The 17165-nt window shown below is 43.9% G+C and overlaps 1 protein-coding gene across 1 annotated transcript in view; it reads right to left on the bottom strand.

Moving 5' to 3' along the window:
• Positions 1-17165, bottom strand: part of zanl (zonadhesin, like) — a 245673-nt gene that overhangs the window by 186843 nt on the left and 41665 nt on the right. Inside the window, exons 3-6 of the mRNA XM_072259463.1 lie at positions 15974-16123; positions 14724-14903; positions 7621-7689; positions 3927-3995 (exon numbers count right to left, since the gene is read on the bottom strand). Coding sequence (XP_072115564.1) covers positions 3927-3995; positions 7621-7689; positions 14724-14903; positions 15974-16123 — 468 coding nt within the window. The remainder of the gene's footprint in view (positions 1-3926; positions 3996-7620; positions 7690-14723; positions 14904-15973; positions 16124-17165) is intronic.

Raw genomic sequence — 17165 nt, 5'->3', positions numbered from 1 at the left:
ATCAGATGGGCCAAAGGGCCTGTTTCTGTGCTGTATTTTGCTATGAATCTATGACTAAGGGGCAGAACCTAATATCCTCTAATTTCCAGAAAAACACATGATATTTCTTTCAACACACATAAAAATTGCTGGTGAACACAGCAGGCCATGCAGCATCTATAGGAAGAGTCACAGTCAACGTTTCGGGCCAAGACCCTTCGTCAGGAAGTCCTCTTCCTATAGATGTACCTCTTCCTATAGATGCTGCATGGCCTGCTGTGTTCACCAGCAATTTTTATGTGTGTTGCTTGAAATTCTAGCATCTGCAGATTTCCTCGTGTTTGCGTGATATTTCTTTCCACTGTAGATATTCTGGGCTCACTTGGATCTGTGGTCCATTGAGACATGGTGGTTTTTGAACCTGTTAGTGATGCAGTGGTTGTTGTGGGATCTGTATTTTAAAACAAAAGTTGAATATTATATAAATGGGTACTTTGTATGAGTTACACGCTGGAATGTATTCAAGGTGTTTGTTTTAATCAGAGAATGGCTCAGCTCTGATGGCATATTCAAGTTTGCTGAATACACCTCTGTCATAGGCCAAATCAACAACATCTCCTCCATGATCTGCATCTTAGCCACCTGCTCTACTCGCTTTACACTTATGCCTGTGGGGCTAAGTACAGTTTCTATGTCATATTCAAGTTTGCTGATGACAACACTGTCGTTGGCCAACTCAGAGATGGTGATGAATCAGCATATAAGAGGGAGACTGAAAATCTGGCTGAGTGGTGCCACAACAACTCAATGTCAGCAAGGCCGAGGAGATGATTATTGACTTTAGGAGAAGGAAACCAGAGGTCATTGAAGGATCAGAGGTGGAGAGGGTCAGTACCTTTAAATGCTTTGGTGTTATTATTTCAGAGGACCTGTCCTGAGCCTGGCACTTACAAAGAAAGCACGGCACTGCCTCTACTTCCTCAGGAGTTTGTGGAGATTCAGTATAACATCTAAAACTTTGACAAACTTTTATGGATGTGTAGTGCAGAATATATTGACTGGCTACATCACAGCTTAGTACGAAAACACAGCCTGGTATGGAAACACAGGCTCTGAATGGAAAATCCTACGATAAGTAGTGGATATTACCCAGTGCATCCCTTCCAACCATTGAGCACATATACACGGAACTCTGTCGTTGGAAAGCAGCATCCATCACCAGGAACCCCCAGGAACATGCTCTCTTCTTGTTGCTGCTATCAGGAAGAAGCTACAGGACTACAACTATCAGGCTCTTCATAGGGGATAACTTCACTCGACTTCACTTGCCCCATCATTGAAATTTTCCCACAACCAATGGACTCATTTTCCATGATTCTTCATCTCATGTTCTTCATATTTATTGTTTATTTATTTATTATTATTACTTCTCCTTTTGGAGTTGCACAGTTTGTCATCTTCTACATTCTGGTTGAATGCCCAGGTTGGGCAGTCTTTTGTTTATTCTGTTATGGTTATTACCTCCTACCTGATGGCATGAATATCGATTTCACCTTCTGGTAAACACATTCCCCCTGCAATATTCTCCACTCTGATGTTTTACTTTTTCTCACCTGCCTATTACTCCACACTGGGTCCCATCCTTCCATTTTTCCTATGGCCCTCTCTCCTCCCCTATCCGATTCCTCCCTCTCCAGCACTTTACCTTTCCCACCCACCTGGCTTGTGTGTTGCTTTAGATTTCCAGCAGAAATCTATTTTCCTTAGAATGCAAGAGTCTACAGTTGTTGGAATCTGGAACCAAAAAAAAACACAAACTGCTGGAGGAGTTGCCAGTCAGCATTAGTGGGCTGAACAATGTATATTGGGGTTGAGGGGGAATTAGGGAGGAATTTTATGACATTTCTGATTGAGACCAATTGGCCTCTCAAAGTCTAATAGTAAGTAATCTGCTTAAGCCACACCAGAACTGGAGGAACTTGGCAGGTCAGGCAGCATTTATGGAAAAGAGTAAACATTCGACGTGTTGGGTTGAGACCCTTTTTCAGGACTGAACAGGAAGGGGGGTGACACAGTAAGGAGGTTGGAGGAGGGGAAGGAGCATAGCTAGAAGGTGATAGGTGAAGCCAGGTGGGTGGGAAAGGTAAAGGAGAGGCGATAGGCAGGTGAGAAGAGGTAAGAGGCCAAAGGGGGAATAGGAGAAAAGGGGAGGGAGAGGGAATTTTGTTTTAACTGGAAGGAGAAGTGGATACTCATGCCATCAGGTTGGAGGCTACCCAGATGGAATATAAGGTGTTGCTCCTCCCCCCCGAGGATGGCTTCATCTTGGCACATGTCGGAATGGGAATGGGAACTGGAATTAAACTATTTTGCAACCAGGAAGTTCCGCCTTTGGTGGATGAAGTAGAGGTGATCGACAAAGTGGCCCCCCAATGTACGACGGGTCTCACCAACATAAAGCAGGCTGCATCTGGAGTCCAGAACACATTAGACAACACCAGCAGCTTCACAGGTGAAGTGTTGCCTCGCCTGGAAGGACTGTTTGGGTTCCTGAACGGAGGTGAGGGAGGAGGTGAATGGGTAGGTGTAGCTGTTGGGGCACTTGCAGGGATTATTCTCTAAATTTATTGAGTATGGCCACAAGAAGATGAATCTCAGGGTATTTTATGGTGATGTATATGTACTTTGATAATAAATTTACTTTGAACTTTAAACATGGGAATGAATTACAAGTAGAGAAGTGTGGTCCATTTATATGTGGTAATAGTAACCTGGAGCCAGTCCTAGGCTAGAATCATAACAAGGATGTGGGACGGTTTGTACATGGACCATAACAGGAGGACTGTGTGATCACAATGCAAATGAGTGTGATAGGACTGGAGAGAGTTCAGGGGAAATTGATTCCAGAACTGCAAATTTATACGTATGAAGAGCGATTGATAAAGTTGCTGTAGTTTCCTGCAAAACAGCGAGGGGAGATTCAGTTCAGGTCCATAAGACTGAGAGATCTGCACAGCTTATTTAGTAAGGACCTACTTCTCTCGGCAGAGGGCAATAACTAAAGTAGCAGATAGATTAGTGGTGACTGCCGCAGGAAGTGATAGAAGTTTGGACGTCACTGTCTAGAGGTTTGTCGGAGGCATAAACTGGACGGTGTGGATTATGCATCTGGGAGGCTTCGGAGGAGTTGGACCGTGACAGAGGTATGCAGTCTAATAGTGAGTGATCGTCTTCATCACTTTTCTTGTGATCGCAAGATCCTTCTGGTTATTGTCAATGTGGAATGCTGCAAGTCTGATTTATTGGCGGACGGCAGGGGTGTAAGGTGGGGTAGCTGCGTGGTCTCAGTTGTAGCCAGAACTAGGCCTCAAGCTGCAGTGTTGCCTGTTTACAGCCACCAGGAGAGAGGTGTCAGAGCTGGTGCACTCCACCAGGGGCAGTGTGGTGCGGTATCCAGGCTGGAGTCAGTGCTGCCCTCCAGTGTTTACTCAGCAGAAGACTAGCTGTCTTGTGGCTGAACGCAGGGTGGTGGGGGTCCTTAATGATGGACACCGCCTTTTGAGGCACTGCTCCTTGAAGATGTCCCAGAAGCTGGGGGAGGCTGGTGCCCATGACGGAGGTGGCAGAGTTTACAACTTTCTGCAGCTTTTTAGAATTCTGAGCAGCGCCTACCCCCACCCCCCCCACCCCCAATATCAGACAGCGATACAACTAGTTAGAATTTTCTCCATGGTGCTTGTTTCCAATTGAATCTCATGGTGTCCTTTTTTTATTGAGAACTTATGTTCTTATTTTCATGTGGAAACATACTCCCTGCATCCATTTTCTCAAAAAAAAACTTCAGATTTTTAAAGACATCATTTACACCCTTCAACCTTTTCTTGAGAATTAACAGATCCAGTTTCTGAGCCTTTCCTAATACTGATGCTGTCACATTGAGTTCTTACCTGGAGCTGGGGATCGTTTGGTTGTGGTGGTCTGTGGGTTGGTCAGAGGTGGTTTGGTGGTTGTAGAGACTGTAACAGAAAATATTTAAAATGTCGTAAAAAAGTAAAATTTAAAATTAAGTATTAACAAAACAGGTACCAGAATCTATGTGAGACTGTTCAGAATACATGGGAGCGTGACACTGGTTGCATTAAGAGTTTTGAATGGTCAAGTTCAAAGTAAATTTTGTTATCAAAGTACAATTAGTTCACCATATACAACCCTGGGATTAATTTTCCTGTGGGTATACCCAATAATTCTATGGAATAATAACTCTAACAGGATCAATGAAAGATCAAGTAGAGTGCAGAAGACAACAATTTGTGCAAATGCAAATATAAATAAATAGCAATAAATAATGAGAACATGAGATAAAGAGACCTTGAAGTGAGATTATTGGTTGTGAGAACATCTCAATGGATGGGCAAGTGAGTGCAGTTATCCCTTTTTGTTCAAGAGCCTGATGGTTGTGGGGTAGTAACTGATCCTGGACCTGGGGGTGTGAGTCTTGAGGCCTTTGTACCCTCTAACCAATGACAGCAGTGAGAAAAGAGAATGCCCTGGGTGCTGAGAATCTCTGATGATGGATGCTGCTTTTCTACAGCAACGTTTCGTGTAGATGTGCTCTGTGGTTGGGAGGACTTGACCCATGATGGACTGGGCTATATCCATTATCTTTTGTAGGATTTTCCATTCAAAGGCATTGGTGTTTCCATAATGAGTACATTTAGATTGGAAAATTACTAATTGAAATCTAGCTAATTGAATGCTTAACATTTTGTTAAACAGATAGTTGAGTATGAATCACAAGTTGAATGTTCCAGAGTATGTGGTAGAGGAATTATTTTATGAATACTGAAGTATATAGGATGAAGGTGGGGAAGTATGAAATTGAGGTATATAAATGGACGAAGTACATATACCTCCTCCCTCACCTCCGTTCAGGACCCCAAACAGCCCTTATGACGAGTCAACACTTCACCTGCAAATCTGTTTGGGGTGCCCATTGTGTCCAGTGCTCTCAATACAGCCTGGTGAGACCCGTTGTAAATTGGGGCGATCGCTTTGTCGAGCACCTCCGCTCCATCTGCCAGAAGTGGGACTTCCCAGTTAGCAAAAGTTTTAATTCCCTTTCCCATTCCCATTCTGAAGTATCAGTTCAAGGCTCCTTCTTGTGCCAAGATGAGGCCACCCTCTGGGTGGAGGAACAACACCTTGTGTTCAATCTGGATACCTCCTACCTGATTGCACAAATATCAATTTCACCTTCTGGTAAACACATTTCCCCTCCACTATTCTCCACTCTGATATTTTACTTCTTCTCACCTACCTATTACTCTACATTGGGACCCATCCTTCCCTTTTTCCTATGGTTCTCTCTCCTTCCCTATCCGATTCCTCCCTCTCCAGCACTTTACCTTTCCCACCCACCTGGCTTGTGTGTTGCTTTAGATTTCCAGCAGAAATCTATTTTCCTTGGAACACAAGAGTCTGCAGTTGTTGGAATCTGGAGCCAAAAAAAAAACACAAACTGCTGGAGGAGTTGCCAGTCGGAATTAGTGGGCTGAGTAACGTATATTGGGGTTGAGGGGGAATTAGGGAGGAATTTTATGACATTTTTGATTGAGACCAATTGGCCTCTCCAAGTCTAATAGTAAGTAATCGGTTTAAGCGACACAAAAGCTGGAGGAACTCGGCAGGTCAGGCAGCATTTATGGAAAAGAGTAAACATTCGACGTGTTGGGTTGAGACCCTTTTTCAGGACAGAGCAGGAAGGGGGGTGACACAGTAAGGAGGTTGGAGGAGGGGAAGGAGGGTAGCTAGAAGGTGATAGGTGAAGCCAGGTGGGTGGGAAAGGTAAAGGAGAGGCAATAGGCAGGTGAGAAGAGGTAAGAGGCCAAAGGGGGAATAGGAGAAGAGGGGAGGGAGAGGGAATTTTGTTTTAACTTGAAGGAGAAGTCGATATTCATGCCATCAGGTTGGAGGCTACCCAGATGGAATATAAGGTGTTGCTCCTCCCCCCCGATGGTGGCTTCATCTTGGCACGTGTCGGAATGGGAACTGGAATTAAACTATGTTGCAACCAGGAAGTTCCGCCTTTGGTAGATGAAGTAGAGGTGATCGACAAAGAGGTCCCCCAATGTACGACGAGTCTCAACAACATAGAGCAGGCTGCATCTGGATTCCGAAACACATTGGACGAAACCAGTAGCTTCACAGGTGAAGTGTTGCCTCACCTGGAAGGACTGTTTGTGTCCCTGAAAGGAGGTGAGGGAGGAGGTGAATGGGTAGGTGTAGCTGTTGGGGCACTTGCAGGGATTATTCTCTGAATTTATTGAGTATGGCCGCAAGAAAATGAATCTCAGGGTATTTTATGGTGACGTATATGTACTTTGATAATAAATTTACTTTGAACTTTAAACATGGGAATGAATTACAAGTAGAGAAGTGTGGTCCGTTTATATGCGGTAACAGTAACCTGGAGCCAGTCCTAGGCTAGAATCATAACAAGGATGTGGGACGGTTTGTACATGGACCATAACAGGAGGACTGTGTGATCACAATGCAAATGAGTGTGATAGGACTGGAGAGAGTTCAGGGGAAATTGATTCCAGAACTGCAAATTTATACGTATGAAGAGCGATTGATAAAGTTGCTGTAGTTTCCTGCAAAACAGCGAGGGGAGATTCAATTCAGGTCCATAAGACTGAGAGGTCTGCACAGCTTAGTTAGTAAGGACCTACTTCTCTCGGCAGAGGGCAATAACTAAAGTAGCAGATAGATTAGTGGTGACTGCCGCAGGAAGTGATAGAAGTTTGGACGTCACTGTCTAGAGGTTTGTCGGAGGCATAAACTGGACAGTGTGGATTATGCATCTGGGAGGCTTCGGAGGAGTTGGACCGTGACAGAGGTATGCAGTCTAATAGTGAGTGATCGTCTTCATCACTTTTCTTGTGATCGCAAGATCCTTCTGGTTACTGTCAATGTGGAATGCTGCAAGTCTGATTTATTAGCGGACAGCAGGGGCGTAAGGTGGGGTAGCTGCGTGGTCTCAGTTGTAGCCAGAACTAGGCCTCAAGCTGCAGTGTTGCCTGTTTACAGCCACCAGGAGAGAGGTGTCAGAGCTGGTGCACTCCACCAGGGGCAGTGTGGTGCGGTATCCAGGCTGGAGTCAGTGCTGCCCTCCAGTGTTTACTCAGCAGAAGACTAGCTGTCTTGTGGCTGAATGCAGGGTGGTGGGGGTCCTTAATGATGGACACCGCCTTTTGAGGCACTGCTCCTTGAAGATGTCCCAGAAGCTGGGGGAGGCTGGTGCCCATGACGGAGGTGGCAGAGTTTACAACTTTCTGCAGCTTTTTAGAATTCTGAGCAGCACCTACCCCCACCCCCCCCACCCCCCCCACCCCCAATATCAGACAGCGATACAACTAGTTAGAAGTTTCTCCATGGTGCTTGTTTCCAATTGAATCTTATGGTGTCCTTTTTTTATTGAGAACTTATGTTGTTATTTTCATGTGGAAACATACTCCCTGCATCCGTTTTCTCAAAAAAATCCTACAGACATCATTTACACCCTTCAATCTTTTCTTGAGAATTAACAGATCCAGTTTCTGAGCCTTTCCTAATACTGATGCTGTCACATTGAGTTCTTACCTGGAGCTGGGGATCGTTTGGTTGTGGTGGTCTGTGGGTTGGTCAGAGGTGGTTTGGTGGTTGTAGAGACTGTAACAGAAAATATTTAAAATGTTGTAAAAAAGTAATATTTAAAATTAAGTATTAACAAAGTGGGTACCAGAATCTATGTGAGACTGTTCAGAATACATGGGAGCATGAGACTGGTTGTCATTAAGAGTTTTGAATGGTCAAGTTCAAAGTAAATTTTGTCATCAAAGTACGATTAGTTCACCATATACAACCCTGGGATTAATTTTCCTGTGGGTATACCCAATATTTCTATGGAATACTAACTATAACAGGATCAATGAAAGATCAACCCCGACTGCAGAAGACAACAAACTGTGCAAATGCAAATATAAATAAATAGCAATAAATAATGAGAACTTGAAATAAAGAGATCTTGAAGTGAGATTATTGGTTGTGAGAGCATCTCAATGGATGGGCAAGTGAGTGCAGTTATCCCTTTTTGTTCAAGAGCCTGATGGTTGTGGGGTAGTAACTGATCCTGGACCTGGGGGTGTGAGTCTTGAGGCCTTTGTACCCTCTAACCAATGACAGCAGTGAGAAAAGAGAATGCCCTGGGTGCTGAGAATCTCTGATGATGGATGCTGCTTTTCTACGGCAACGTTTCGTGTAGATGTGCTCTGTGGTTGGGAGGACTTGACCCATGATGGACTGGGCTATATCCATTATCTTTTGTAGGATTTTCCATTCAAAGGCATTGGTGTTTCCATAATAAGTACATCTAGATTGGAAAATTACTAATTGAAATCTAGCTAATTGAATGCTTAACATTTCGTTAAACAGATAGTTGAGTATGAATCACAAGTTGAATGTTCCAGAGTCTGTGGTAGAGGAATTATTTTATGAATACTGAAGTATATAGGTGGGAAAGTATGAAACTGAGGTATATAAATGGACGAAGTACATATACCTCCTCCCTCACCTCCGTTCAGGACCCCAAACAGCCCTTATGACGAGTCAACACTTCACCTGCAAATCTGTTTGGGGTGCCCATTGTGTCCAGTGCTCTCAATACAGTCTGGTGAGACCCGTCGTAAATTGGGGGATTGCTTCGTCGAGCACCTCCGCTCCATCCGCCAAAAGTGGGACTTCCCGGTGGGCAAAAGTTTTAATTCCCTTTCCCATTCCCATTCTGAAGTATCAGTTCAAGGCTCCCTCTTGTGCCAAGATGAGGCCACCCTCTGGGTGGAGGAACAACACCTTGTGTTCAATCTGGATACCTCCTACCTGATTGCACAAATATCGATTTCACCTTCTGGTAAACACATTCCCCCTGCAATATTCTCCACTCTGATGTTTTACTTCTTCTCACCTGCCTATTACTCTACATTGGGATCCATCCTTCCCTTTTTCCTATGGTTCTCTCTCCTTCCCTATCCGATTCCTCCCTCTCCAGCACTTTACCTTTCCCACCCACCTGACTTGTATGTTGCTTTAGATTTCCAGCGGAAATCTATTTTCCTTGGAACACAAGAGTCTGCAGTTGTTGGAATCTGGAGCCAAAAAAAAAACACAAACTGCTGGAGGAGTTGCCAGTCGGAATTAGTGGGCTGAGTAACGTATATTGGGATTGAGGGGGAATTAGGGAGGAATTTTATGACATTTTTGATTGAGACCAATTGGCCTCTCAAAGTCTAATAATAAGTAATCGGTTTAAGCTACACAAAAGCTGGAGGAACTCGGCAGGTCAGGCAGCATTTATGGAAAAGAGTAAAGATTCGATGTGTTGGGTTGAGACCCTTTTTCAGGACTGAGCAGGAAGGGGGGTGACACAGTAAGGAGGTTGGAGGAGGGGAAGGAGGATAGCTAGAAGGTGATAGGTGAAGCCAGGTGGGTGGGAAAGGTAAAGGAGAGGCGATAGGCAGGTGAGAGGAGGTAAGAGGCCAAAGGGGGAATAGGAGAAGAGGGGAGGGAGAGGGAATTTTGTTTTAACTTGAAGGAGAAGTCGATATTCATGCCATCAGGTTGGAGGCTACCCAGATGGAATATAAGGTGTTGCTCCTCCCCCCTGAGGGTGGCTTCATCTTGACACATGTCAGAATGGGAATGGGAACTGGAATTAAACTATGTTGCAACCAGGAAGTTCCACCTTTGGTGGATGAAGTAGGGGTGATCGACAAAGTGGTCCCCCAATTTACGACGGGTCTCATCAACATAGAGTAGGCTGCATCTGGATTCCGGAACGCATTAGACGACACCAGCAGCTTCACAGGTTGCCTCACCTGGAAGGACTGTTTGTGTCCCTGAATGGAGGTAAGGGAGGAGGTGAGTGAGTAGGTGTAGCTGTTGGGGCACTTGCAGGGATAAGTGCTGAGAAGGAAATTAGTGGGGAAGAGACGAGTGGACAAGGGAATCACCGAGGGAGTGATCCCTGTGGAATCCAGAGAGGGGGTGTAGGTAAGGATGTGTTTAGTGGTAGGATTTAGTGAACATGTTATTAATGAATAAGCACCTTTTGATTGCATTCTTAACAATATCTTCCAAAGGTTTGACCGAATATACTTCAAAGAATTTAATTGACCCATTATATACAGTATGGTGTTTTTCTTGTGGGCAATATTCTAAGTGCTGGATGATGTTGAGTGTTGTAGCTGTACTAGAATGCATACAGTGCTCTGGTATATATTGTGTGATACCTCCTGCATTTAATAGAGGTTCTGCATTAACATTTTATTAAATATTGGGGAATCAATCTAACCTTGTTGGCATCTTGCAATACACACACTGTCCACTGCGATGTCAGACTTTGGAGTCTCCCCACGGACTGCTTCAATAACAAACTGCAAGGGAATGCATGGTTCAGTGAGTTCCTTTATACTGTACTGGTTTTGTTGAATTAATTCACAGTGTTAATTATTCCCCATTAGAATAGGGAAAAACAGCATCCTCGTCAATTGGCTTTATTAGACATCCCACCGTGCAAAAACTCATTTCAGGGAGGTAGCACCATCAATTTGCGGGAGACTCCCGGAACTTCCAGAAAGAGGTGGGATGTCTGCAATAGAGTAGCTCCTTAGCAGCTAGCCAGCTAGTTTAAATAACTTTAGCTATGCTAATGAACGAATGACACCTGTTAAACTCACCTCAACATGTCTTTTAGTCTTAACCCACCATGGGCAATAGAAAAGTCACTGTTGCAAACAGTGCAGTGAGCAACACTGTCATTATTTTTGATTCCTATTAGGCAGGGGTACACTTTAGTGTAGTCTGGGGTGAAGTATGTTTTATATTTTCTTTTTTTGGAACACTCTGCCATGGCGCGTGTGCTCTTCCTCGTGCACTCTCACACTCTCTCTCTGTCTCTCTCTCTCTCTCTCTCTCTCTCTCTCGCTCTCTCTCTCACTCTGTCTTTCACTCTTGCTCTCTTCTCTCTGCCTCTTGCTCGGTCTCAAAAAATTGAATTTCCGGGATATTGTACATAATTTGCAGGCGTCAGCAAGCCACTATCAATATGCAGGAGACTCCCGGAACTTCCGGGAGAGGTGGGATGTCTGCTTTATAAACTTTTATCATGCATCTTCCTGTGAGGGCATGGGTTTCCTCCCACAGTCCAAAGCGACACCGGATGGTAGGTTATTGGTCATCCTAAATTGTCCCACGATTAGGCTGGGATAAAACCGGAGGTTGCAAGGTGTTGCGGTTTGAAGGGCCAGAAGGGCCTGCTTCGTGCTATATCTCAATAAAATTTTAAAAACCTTCAATTCTACTTTCTCCCAAATTTCTCAGTCCCATCTACTTATAATATCCCTCAGTCCCACCTTCTCCAGATGCCCCTCATTCTCCTTGCCAGAATCTCACATGTCTCTCAGAGTCTTAGACATATACAGTATAATGTTTTATCAGTGACTACGTGTTTTTTTGCTTGCTATTTTGAATGTACTGGTTATGTTTTTCACCGTGGCCCCAGACAAACACTGGTTTGCTCGGCTGTGTCCATGTATGGTTGAATGGTAATTAAACTTGATTTGATTTTGATTGGATTTGATTCCATATCTTTCAATTCCACTGACTGTATATATCTGAATTTCTCAACCTTCTCCTTCCCATTTTCCCCTCCATATTCTCCCAGCTCTGCTTTCTACAAATGGATAATCTTTTCCCTGCATCTCTTGATCCCACCACGAAGCTAGAGGCCTTTTAACATTCTTCAGCCTTTATTTTGTTCTTTGTTTTCTCAATGCCAAACCTGAGGCCCATTGGTGAAGTGAACATTTTAAGATCTGCTCAGGTTCTTGGGGCACAAACACTAAGGAACCACATCTTTTTCTAAGGAAGTTATTCCTTTATCTTCTCCGCGTTAATGCAGCTGGTTCGTTGAGGTTGTCATAGCCGGGGGTGGTCATGGGAACAAGCTCACTCTACCTATTAAATGCTCCCAGTGGCATGTGCCCCAGAGAGCCTCTGACAACCAAGCCCAGCTGTTGGCCTTCACCTGTGGTTTAGCTAGTGAGCCTGACGGAACTGTTTCAACTGACAGGAGAAGGGGCAAAGGCAGGTTTGCTGGTGCCTTAAAACCTATTGCTTCAGGTAGAAGGGACTCGTAGGCCATGGTTAACAGCTCACCTAGGAGAAGGAAAGCTCTGATCTCAAACCTCTGCTGCTTTGTGCCTATACCTACTCATGGCAAAGGCTTAGGGAGTAAACCCACAGGGAAGAAATCTGGAGCTGGAGTCCCTAACCCAGTCCTACATTGACTTCAACGATGACTGGCAACTCCTGTGATGCTGCTGGTGCCAAACTGTATTGGTCTCTGCTGTTCCTTTGGGTTCATCAGATGCATGGAGAGGGGGGATCTTGCTACATGGGCAACAGCTTGCTCTCCATGTTGTACTGACCTGGCTTGTGTACCTGGAGAGCTAGGATGCAACATCCGTGACCGACAGAAGCATACTGTGGAATGTGAAGCATGCGTGGAGTGTGGACCCACCTGAACTTGAGCTTTCCCTCTGTAAGTGGCTTTAGCCAGTTTCCAGCCTTGGTCTTGGTTTCCAATGAGGGAGAAGAGTGGACGGCCCAATTTATCTCCTGTTGATCAAAACACAGAATAAGTTGAAGAAGCTTTATAAAACTCTAGTTAGGCCACATCTGGAGTATTGTATACAGTCTGGTCAACCCACTATCGGAAGGATGTTGAGGCTTTGGAGAGAGTGAAGAAGAGGTTTATCAGGATGCTGCCTGGTTTACAAGATTATGAGAGGCATAGGTAGGGTGGACAGGGAGTTTATCTGTTTCCCAGGGTAGAGATGTCTCATAACAGAGGGCATGCATTGAAGGTGAGAGGGGATAGGTTCAACAGGGATGTGAGGGGTAAATTTTTTACTCAGAATGTGGTAGATGCCTGGAAGGCGCTGCCTGGTATGGTGGTAGAAACAAATACATAAGGGCTTTTAAAAGGTTTAGGTAGACACATGGATGTGAGGAAGATGGAGGGATATGGACATGGTGTATGTAGGAGGGATTAGTGTTTGAGTGTTTTTGATTTGCTTTTTGGCTGGGTTGGCACAACATTGTGGACCGAATGGCCAGTTCCTGTGCTGTATTCTTCTATGTTCTCCATTCTCTAAAATAGATGAATATGAGGCTGGTGTGATGAGCATCCACGCTGGACAGATTAAGAAACTGGGAGACTTCTATAGGCCCAAAGAGGGATTTTGTTCTGGACAGAGGGGCCTTTGATTGAAAGTTGCTGAGACTCTGGTTGTTCATAACCCATGTCAATGAGCGGAAGAGGAGACACAGTGTGCTATATCCAAGCTTGCTGATGATACAAAGCTGGGAGGCGGTGAGGGTTGTGAGGAGGGGGATCAAAGTTCAAAATTAAAAGTACATAATATGTCACCATATACAACCCTGAGATTCATGTTCTTGTGGGCATAATCAGCAAATCCATAGAATAGTAACCATAACAGAATCAATGAAAGACCACCCAACTAGGGTGTTCAACCAAAGTACAGAAGACAACAAACTGTGCAAATACAAAAAGAAGAAATAATAATAATAAATAAGCAATAAATTTTGAGAACATGAAATGAAGTCCTTGAAAGTGATTCTGTTGGTAGTGGGAACATTTCAGTATAGGGTAAGTGAACTTGAGTGAAGTTGTCCCCTTGGGTTCAAGAGCCTGGTGGTTGAGGGGTAATAACTGTTCCTGAACCTGGTGGTGTGAGATGTGAGGCTCCTGTACCACCTTCCTTCTTCTGGTTATAGACCAGTTCAATAAGTATATGAGTACATTGTTGTTGATATATAGAGTGGAACAGAATCAGAGAAACATCGGAATTGGACAGCCTGACAGGGGTTGATTTTGATGAACAGTCCCACCGTGATGGTACTTTCCAGCTGCTAGACCATAGTGCGGGTTAACGGAATCAGGAGCACTGGAGAGAGTGGAGTATTTGTGGGCCACAAGTCATGTGGTGCAACTTGTAAAATGGTGCCCAATAGAGAGGCAACAGATCGACAAAGGACTGAATGAACTCAAAGTAAATTTATTATCAAAGTACACATGTCACCACATACAACCCTGAGATTCATTTTCCTGTGGGCATACTCAGCAAATCTATAGAATAGTAACTATAACAGGATCAATGAAAGATCAACCAGAGTGCAGAAGACAGCAAACTGTGCAAATGCCAATATAAATAAATAGCAATCAATAATGAGAACATGAGATAATGAGATAAGGAGTCCTTAAAGTGAGATCATTGGTTGTGGGAACATCTCAGTGGATGGGAAAGTGAGTGTAGTTATATCCTTTTGTTCAAGAGCTTGATGATTCTGGGTAACTGTTCTTGGTGTGAGTCCTGAGGCTCTTGTACTTTCTACCTGGTGGCAGCAGCAAGAAAAGAGCATGACCTGTGTGGTGGAGGTCCCTGATGATGGATGTTGCCTTCCTGCGATAATGCTTCATGGAGATGTACTCAATAGTGGGGAGGGCTTTACCTGTGATGTACTGGGCCAAATCCACTAACTTTTGTAGGATTTTCTGTTCAAAGGCATTAGTGTCTCTTTCCTTGCTGTCTAATTCAGTACAACCCTGCTCCGACCTCTCAAACCTGTTGAGTACTTGCCTTGCTTCACTGCATAAACATTTAGCTCCATTTTAGTTGCTGTTCCATACATGAAATAGTGGAACCTCAATGTCAGGCAATCATTGCAATGAACCATTGGGCTTCTCAAGTGCGATCGGTCACCAGGATTGGTGAAAGTTGAATCCATCAACATGTAGTAACCAACTGTAGTAAAGAACGAAATGAAAGGTGTCAAATCTGGAAGTATGTAACCACTTAGCAACCACACAAAGAAGATCTGTGTTACAAAAGAAAGAATTTAAGGCTGTTCAGCCCCTCTAGTCTGTTTTGCCATTCAATAGAATGTAATCCATTATCTCAGCACCATTTCTCTACATTAATCTTGTAACTCTTGATTCCTTTAGTGTCCAAAAACATGGAAACCTGGAGGGTATTGTAGTGCTTTACAGTAAAGACAACCCAGGTTGAATTCTCACCGCTGCCTGTAAGGAGTTTGTACGTTCGATAGGCATGTGATGGAAGATGGAGGGATATGGACATGGTGTATGGAGGAGTGTTTGGGTTTTTTTGATTTGCTTCTTAGCTGGTTCAGCACACCACTGTGGGTTGAATGGCCTGTTCCTGTGCTGTACTCTTCTATGTCCCTGTCGTGCTGTGGGTTTCCTCCGGGTGCTCTGGTTTGCTCCCACTGTCCAAAGATGTACCAGTTAGTGGATTAATCGGTCATTGTAAATTGTCCTGTGGTTAGGCTAGGGTTAAATTGGGGGATTGCTGGGTGGTGAGGCTCAAAGAGCCAGAAAAGCCTATTCCACACTCAATCTCAATGAGTGGGTTAGGTTAGCAGGTAACCTTTTCTCATTCAAATAATTTCTCATTCACAGCCAAAATAGGTTGATTAATAAATTTAAGAAAACGTTTTCAGACATAGCTGATTAAAGGGTCATTGTTATGAAAAATAATTGGCATACAAAATGGAAGCACTTGCCTTGGAGGCATTTTAATTTTGCAAATAGCAATCATGTGACACAAACTTAAAAATGTTCTAGAAACAACAGTGTTTAGGCAGTATCATTGGAAAGCGAAACAGTTAACGATTCAAGTCGAAGATCCTTCATCAGGTCCAATGAGTGTTTCCTACACCTACAGTTTTAATCATGTGATGTGTCGATTCACGTTTTCATTTTGAATTCCATTTTTATCTAACTCCCTAAAGTAATTGTTCGTTTAAAATTGCATAGACATTAACATTGTGATTTGAATTATGGGTTCCTTACGTCCAGGTTTGGAGTAGTCGTCATCTGGTCCAGAGTTCTCTGTATCTGTCTGTCCAGTCCATTGATCGAAGGGCACCAGGGGTGGATTCTGTTCATTGGTCCAACCACAAAGATTATCATACTCATCAAAGTTGCAGCTGGTAATACAATCTGTTTTGGGGCAAAGAAAGGTAAATTTATCCTCATCCTTCAAGTTAATGCTACAGGGAGAATAGTTATCACTAACATTGCATTACAGAACTTATTCTCTCATCATCGTCATTATGAGCTGTGTCGTATGACACAAGCGATGATGGTATCATGACCTTGATTGTTCTCGGCAAATTTTTCTGCAGGAAGTGGCTTGCCATTGCTTTCTTCTGGGCAGTGTCTTTACAAAATGGGTGGCCTCCACCCCTACCCTCAGCTGTTGTCAATACTCGTCTGTTCTCATTCTTCTGAATTCCAGTGAGTACAGGCCCGAAGCCATCAAACACTCTTCATATGACAACCTTTTCAATCCCAGAATCATTTTCGTGAACCTCTTTTGGGTCCTTTCCAAAATCAGCGCATCCTTTCTTAGATAAGGGGCCCAGAACTTCTCACAGTATTCTAAGTGAGGCCTCACCAGTGCTTTCTAAAGTCTCAACATTACATTTTTGATTATTTATGTGTACCCAATAAAGCAGATGAGGTCTTGGTATGACAATTTATCCAAAAGCAATTGCAAAGTTACACCAATGTACCATTTGTTATAAATCCCAGTAAGGGTCAGTGTTGTGACCACACATTGAACATAAGAACTTAAGAACTAGGAACAGGAGTAGGCCATCTGGCCCGTCGAACCTGCTCCGCGATTCAATAACTGACCATGGACTCATCTCCACCTACCTGCCTTTTCCCCATAGCCCTTAATTCCTCTACTTTGCAAAAATCTATCCAACCTGGTCTTAAATATATTTACTGAGGTATCCTTCACTGCTTCATTGGGCAGAGAATTCCACAGATTCACCACTCTCTGGGAGAAGCAGGTCCTCCTCATCTCCGTCTTAAATCTACTTCCTCAAATCTTGAGGCTATGTCCCCTAGTTCTAGTCTCACCTACCAGTGGAAACAACTTTACTGCCTCCATCTTAACTACCTCTTTCATAATTTTGTATGTTTCTATAAGATCTCCTCTCCTTCTGAATTCCAGCAAGTAAAGCCCCAGGTG

Source organism: Mobula birostris, chromosome 5 (genome assembly GCF_030028105.1).
Source record: "Mobula birostris isolate sMobBir1 chromosome 5, sMobBir1.hap1, whole genome shotgun sequence".
NCBI classification, from domain to species: domain Eukaryota; kingdom Metazoa; phylum Chordata; class Chondrichthyes; order Myliobatiformes; family Myliobatidae; genus Mobula; species Mobula birostris.
The sequence above is the reverse complement of the archived record's forward strand: the minus strand, read 5'-3'. Positions and strand labels throughout refer to the sequence as shown.